Raw genomic sequence first — 7500 nt, forward strand, 5'->3', positions numbered from 1 at the left:
CATACAAACAAAAAAACCCAATTGAATCATTTACCCCATAGACGCTGCCTGGACACACACAAATAAAAAACCCCCATTGAATCCTTTACCCCAGAGACGCTGCCTGGAGACATACAAACAAAAACCATTGAATCATTTACCCCAGAGACGGTACCTGGAGACATAAAAACAGAAAACACCCATTGAATCATTTACCACAGAGACGGTGCCTGGAGACAGACAACCAAAAAAACCATTGAATCATTTACCCCAGAGACAGTGCCGTGAGACATACAAACAAAAAATCATTGAATCATTTACCCCAGAGACGATGACTTGAGACATACAAACAAAAACCCCAATTGAATCCTTTACCCCAGAGACGGGGCCTGGAGACATACAAACAAAAACAAACGCTATTAATGGCCAGGACCTCATTTTACACCTGAGAACTGTGAAGGAATCTGATTTCAGAGTCTTTTCCAAGGACTCGACTATGCGACGCATATAGCAAGACTCGAACCCAGGGACTTCCGGACATAGCCGCACAACTAGTCAATGTGGGATAAACGAATGGATAAACAAAGGGTTGAATAAATAAAGTAGATATAATGATACATTCAATTACATCTTCATTACGGTTACGTGGTCTAGTGGTATGACACTCGCTTTCGGATCGGAAGGTCCTGGATCGAGCCTCGCTCGGCGCATAGTTGAGTCCTCGGAGAAGGCTCTTTACTCACGTTCTCTCATCGTACTCAGGTGTAAAATGAGTACCTGACTGTTAACAGCGTAGTCTTTGTCCGAAAAATTGTAATTTCGCCTAACAGGCTTCATGTCCCGTCCTACATGATTAATGTCTCTGTTGGCCATGGACCCCTTGTAAAGCGCTTTGAGCACGTTTTGTGGATATTGCGCTATATAAAAAGCTCATAAAAGCTCAAATTACAAAGTTAAAACTGGCAATCCAACAAGGTTTTTAAGACCGTTTGATTTGAAGATTTTGTTTATTTACCCTTTTATGTGACACATGTTTGTTTCTACAAGGCTTTATATTATAGCAAAACATGTAAGATTATGAAATGCATTCTTTGTTGGCATTGTAGGAATGCGCTGAATACAGAAATGCTAATAAAAATAATTATAAAGTAAGCAAGTGAACTGAATAACAAATATGCAAATGAAAAAAAGAAAGATAGGCGTTGGAATCGTTGAACAAAGAAATAAAAAAAGTGTACTATTGATAGTAGTTGCCATGTAAACGAAATGTGACCCTTCGTCTCAAAACGGTATTAAGTCGGGTTAGCTAAGATGTTGAAAATTGAATTTATAGCCAGAAATATCAGACTTGTGTTGAGTTTGCATGTTTTATTGAGGAGAATGAATGTCGTATTTTAGGGTGCTAATGCAAACAATTTATATTTTTGAACAGTTTGACATTTAATTCGGCTTTTAAGCATATGGTTCGTTCCGACATATTACCGTTTTGAGACGATGGGTCACAAATGATAAATAGATAGAAATAATGAAAGATTAAATCACACACCTGCGTTATTTATCTCATCAAACGTCGTGTCAGCAGGTTTGACGTCCACGGGTGAAGCAGGCACGGATATTTCACGACCATCCACTGCGTCGTACTGGCCAGCATCCCCCCATCCAATCTTCTTATGGTCATTCACAGCTGCACTGTCCCCATTGCCTGGTTTCGAAAACTCAATTTCACCATTCACCAAATTTGAATTATCACTCTCAATGTCTTTATGTGCCGTTTGCAAGTGGCTACTTTCTATCACTTCGTTTTCTGTGGTGTCATTAGAAATCAACACGCCATTTTTCTCATCATCATCATCTTTATTTGTATTCTCCATTGATTTCACTATGTCGCCAATTTCTTGGTATTCATTTTCTATGATAATATCCGCAGAAGAAGTAGATATGAAAGAACGCGGAGTGTTATTTGCAGAAGGCGGAAGACTTTCATTTAAGTGGTCTCGAGAGGACAATACGGATTTGGTGCTGTTGATTCGTGTTTTTTCCACTACCATCTCCTTCATTCTAGAAATGATCGGATTTTCACTTTCGTCCCTTAGACTCGTGCCTTTGTCTGGGACAGCATAGATGTCGCCTTGATAGATGTAATGTACATGCCCTTTACTGAGGTCTTTGTCTTCCACAGTGTTTAGGACATCTTCAATCACTACATCAATGTCCTTGACACTGGGAGTCGATGATGACAGTTTTGAAATGATGTCAGAAGGGGAAGAGGGCTTTCCTACGGCTACAACTGTCTTTTGATCGTCTGTTTTGTTTTTGGCAAGAAGTTTCATACTATCCGTAGCAGAGGTGTCAACTTGGATCTCGTTTTCACCAATGATGATGTCATTGCTATTTTTATCTTTGTCCTTATTCGAAGTCGACACATTTCCGGCAAGGACACCGTTTGGAAGAATGTCGCTACGTGGGGTTGAGGAGGAACTTAGATAAGGTGCTGCTGCCACAACAGCAACCTTGGGAGGATTCGGAGCGGCTGGCTTTAAGATGATGTCTCCACTGAGTGACGCTAAACGACCATCGACAAACCCAGCATCAAAAGCCTTATTGTAGTAGCCACCTCCTCCTACGCCATCCAACGAGTCCAAGGACTTCGATTTCATTCCGATTCTGTTTCCTGGAGCTGAAGCCGACAAACGCATTTCTCTGGAATTCGTTCTGCTGTGTTGTTGAGTAAGAATAACAGAGGACGAGGGCCGTGGTGGCGCCGGAGCCTGTCTTTGCTTACGTTGTAGTTGCTCTCTAGGTGTCATGTCTTTGGAGTTGGAAGAAGATGTTCTGTTTACTTTTGGTGCTGCTTGATTTGAAGAAGAGTCTCTTGTCTTTGAATGGCGAGATACGGGCCTTTTGGGTTTTTGTTGAATATCGCTTTGAGACCTGGCAAGTTTGGAATTTGACTTGGCTGCCTCGGCATAATAATGTTTGCTGTGTTTTTCCTCTACCAACTTAGATCTGGAGTTGCCTGAAATATGCAAAATAAGTATTTTTATAATTTGTTCATATTAGCAAGTGCTGGACTGTCAAAGGACCTAACAATAGAGGGGTTTGCAACTCCAAAGAATATACAATATAAAGAACATTCTTCATAGACTCCCAGCCTAGACACCATTAATGGGTGGACAGAGCTCATAGCCTTGGAAAGCAGTCTGTCTAGGAGAAGGAACACTCCAACTTCAAACCACCACTGCCTTGTGGATCTGGGAAGATGAAAGGCTATGGAAACACATCCAGAGAATAAAGAACCGCTGAAGTCGGAGTCGCAGAGCCGAAAGGCGCAAATAGTCTGGAGAGGGAAACCAACCCAAAAATTAATGTGACACGCATCCTCCTCACAATGATGGACAACAAAACTGCCGGACGATATGGCGCGAAGTCTGGGGATTCCCGCCGGACGGACCTAGCGTCGAGCCCTGATAAACAGGGTTCACCCAAGCGATCTGGTGGTACCTTGCCCTCCTGCTGTGGAACCAGGGTAGGAGATGCAAGGTTACGGACTACTGGAACTATCAAATTGCTACAATGGAATGCAGAAGGGATACAACATAAAAAGACTGCCCTCTCCAAGTTTCTTCAGGATGAGAAGATAGATATTGCCTGCATTCAGGAGACACACCTCACAGAAAACATTAGGTGTTCAATAAGGGGATATCAACATTTTAGGAAAGACAGAAAAGAACGGAACAAGGTGAGTAATCATCTTCGTCAGAAATGACATAGCGACAAATGAAATAACGACAGATGAATCTGTTGAAATATTGGCTGTAAAAATTACCAAAAACAAATTGCAATACACAATATATAACTGTTACAGCCCACCATCAGAGAATCTGCCAATTGAAAACATAAGAAGTGAAGAAGAACAGTTCATTGTTGTGGGAGACTTCAATAGCCACTCCCCAAGCTGGGGATACAATGACTTAGACAGAAAAGGTGAAACCCTTGAAAATTGGCTTACAGACAGTAAGCTTCAAATTGTCAGAAATGAAGATGACCCAGATACATACTTCTCAAGAGCATGGAAGACAACATCAACTCCAGACCTAACTCTCATATCTGAAGATCTCACCGGAAAAGTCAGTAAACAGATAAAGGATCAACTGGCAGGAAGTGATCATCGTCCCATTCTGGTTGAAATAACTGAAGAATATGCAAAAGACAGAAAGGCACCACCTCCGAGATGGAATTATCAAAAAGCAGACTGGACTCTGTTTTCAAAGTTGACTGATAGTTATACAAAAGAGATAAACTGTAAAACAAGGAATGTGGAAAAATCAGCCAAAGCTTTCACAAAGTCAATCATGAAAGCTGCAAAAGAATCAATCCCCAGAGAATCAAGAAAGGACTACTGTCCAGGATGGACTGAAAAATTAGGAAGTCTCAACAGCCAAGTCACTGAACACAGAAAAACAGCAGAGAGAGAGCCAAATGATGAGAATATGGAAATTTACAAAGAGGCTGAAAAAACTCTCAGGAAAGAAACAATAAAAGCAAAACAGGAAGCATGGCATGAAAAAACCAGACAACTTGACTACGACAGAGACGGAAGAAAGTTATGGAACCTAACCAAAGCTCTAAGTGGACAAGAAAACAGATATGCTGCACCATCAGTAGAAGATGATCAGGGAGGATTCTCAACAAAAAACAAGCAGCAAACTGTTTTATGAAGCAGTACTCAAGTGTTGGGAGTATACAGATTAGAAAAGAACGAAAACGAGAAGTCCACAAAGAATTAAGAAAACACAAGGATACACCCAAAGAATCCACAGATAATGTCATGTTCAGTTCGATTAAAAAAGAAGAAGTAGAAATTGCCTTGAAATCTCTAAAAACGAACAAATCACCAGGTCCAGATGATGTTACTAATGACATGTTGAAACACATAGGAACCGTCACAAAGAGGAAAATGAAACAACTGTTCAATGCAAGTTGGAAACAGGGTAAACTTCAGCTCAAATGGAAACAGGCAACCATGATACCAATAAAGAAGGATGGCAAGCCAAAAAATAAACCCGAAAGCTACCGACCAATAGTTTGACAAGCTGCTTGGGTAAACTGATGGAGAGAATTGTTAATCGCCGTCTCCAATGGTATTTAGAAAGCAATAAGTTGATATCAGATGAACAGGCTGGTTTCAGACAATTTCGCTGCACAGAGGACCAGATAACATACATCTCGCAGCTGATCGAAAATGGTTACCAAGAAAAAAAACACACAGTCACAGTTTGGGTGGATATGGAAAAGGCATTTGACAAAGTCTGGACAAAAGGACTACTTCTCAAACTTAAGAAAGCCAACGTTTCACACAACATGTTTGCATGGATTAAAGATTACCTCACAAATCGAAAAGCAAGAGTCCAAACTCAAAACTCTAAAAGCAAGCAAACGAACATGACAAATGGAGTACCACAAGGCGGGGTTCTCTCACCAACCCTCTTTGTCGTTTTTATCAATGACATCTGCGAAACCAAATGCAGAGGAGTAAAAGCAGCCATGTATGCAGATGACCTTGCACTGATATGCACTGAAAGAAATATTGGTACTGCAAAGGCCAGGATACAGATGACTCTTGATGCTTTGAGCAAATGGACAAAAGACTGGTGTATGAGAGTAAATGCTGATAAAACCACATACACAACATTCAGCTTATCAACCAAAAAGCAATCTATGCGATTAACTTTGGATGGAAAGATTCTGAGAGAAGACCTTATGCCTAAGTATCTAGGAGTTAAATTTGACCCTCGACTCACTTGGAAACATCAAATAGATGAAAGTCAACAGAAAGGGTACAAGAGAATGCAGCTTCTCCGAAAACTTGCTGGAACGCAATGGGGAGCAAACTCAAACGTCCTGAAGAAGACATATCTTGGATATGTAAGACCTGCAATAGACTATGCCATATCGGCATGGGGAACGTGCTCACAGGCTCAATTTCAAAAGGTTGAAAAAGTCCAAAACCAATGCCTACGCGTGATCACTGGAGCAATGAAAACAACACCAATTCACAAGATGGAAACCCACACAGGAATAAAACCTCTCAAAAAACAACGAAATTTAAAAATAATGACACAATTCTCAAAGATAAAATTCATGGAATCCCAACTACTGCATCCAAGTACAATGGAAAAGAAAGAGAATCGACTCAAAAGGGAAAACTTCATCGCTTTGGGACAAAAACTAGAGAGCAAATATAAAGTGACACCAAAGGAAGATATTGCCCAAATCAATGTCCCAAATCTCAAACCACCACCGTGGAAAAAGAAACAAAAATCCATAACCATCAACAAGAAAAACATTCGAAGCAATAATGACAATGCTCAAACCCTAAAGATGATCGATAAAAAATACCCAATGACCAACTGGATAAGAGTTTATACAGATGGCTCAGTTTCCGGCCCCCTCATGAATGGAGGTGCTGGTGCACTCATACACTGGACAGATAAAACAGAAACAAAAATATCTGTATCAGTGGGTTCAATGTGCACAAGTACTAAAACTGAAGAAAAAGCCATCCTCAATGCAACAAAAGAACTATCCAGAGATCACAGAATATACGGGAAAAATGTGGTTTACTTGACAGACTCTGATGATGCTCTCCGGTCTATTGAGAATTACCAGGACTCTGGAGCCGCACACATTGTGGAGGCCCTTGAGGGCTTATCTGATAAAACAGGAAAAAGTGTGCTGCAGTGGATTCCAAGTCATGTAGGTATATATGGAAATGAAATTGCCGATCAACTGGCCAAAGAAGGAGCCCAAAAGGAACAACCGAAGTCGTCAGTCACTTACCATCAGCAAAAGAAAATAATAAAGCTAAAAATAGACAAATAAAGGAATGACACACACCTGGAACACAACAAGCAGGATCCAATCCATGCCATTCAGCGAAGTAGCCAAGTCACTCTATTCCGCCTCCGAACAGGACACAATAGACTAAGAGGACATATGTTTACAAAGCTAGGTATTGGAACAACCCCTTATTGCCCATGTGGAACCGACCATGAAACCACTTTACATGTGCTTAGGGATTGCCCATTATACAACGTGCAACGTTCGAACCACTGGGTCACCCCTACAACACTCAACACAAAGCTCTATGGTGAGGCTGAGGACCTAAAGCGGACCACAGACTTTATAGCAGATATCGGACTGCAGCCATAGATGTCCATCAGAGGAACGAAGAAGAAGAAGAAGAATATATATATAATTTTATGATTTTTGGGTCAAAATCTTACATACATTCATTGAATAACGACACATTTTCTGAAATTCCACATCATGATTCTGATCAGATAATCAGATGAAAGTATCTAGATCTTAATCGGCCGTCTCTTGCTTTGTCTTTACAGTTTAGTAATCCTTGTATCATCCAATTGGTCGGATCAATTTGAATTTTTAAAGTAATGCCAGAGTAGTCATCTACTCTGAAACCGTAGCCATCGTAAAATTATAGCCTGACACTGAAAACGT

At 40.7% G+C, this 7500-nt stretch overlaps 1 protein-coding gene across 4 annotated transcripts in view; it reads right to left on the minus strand.

The window, feature by feature from the left end:
• LOC144973502 (uncharacterized) overlaps positions 1 to 7500 on the minus strand; it is a 113598-nt gene that overhangs the window by 2699 nt on the left and 103399 nt on the right. For all 4 annotated transcript variants that reach the window (XM_078916006.1, XM_078916005.1, XM_078916008.1 and 1 more), the window contains one exon: positions 1526 to 2995. In XM_078916006.1, the coding sequence (XP_078772132.1) occupies positions 1526 to 2995 (1470 nt within the window). The remainder of the gene's footprint in view (positions 1 to 1525; positions 2996 to 7500) is intronic.

The sequence above is a fragment of the Berghia stephanieae genome, chromosome 5, assembly GCF_034508935.2.
Source record: "Berghia stephanieae isolate SIO BIC M18660-M18661 chromosome 5, UCSD_Bste_1.3, whole genome shotgun sequence".
NCBI lineage: Eukaryota > Metazoa > Mollusca > Gastropoda > Nudibranchia > Aeolidiidae > Berghia > Berghia stephanieae.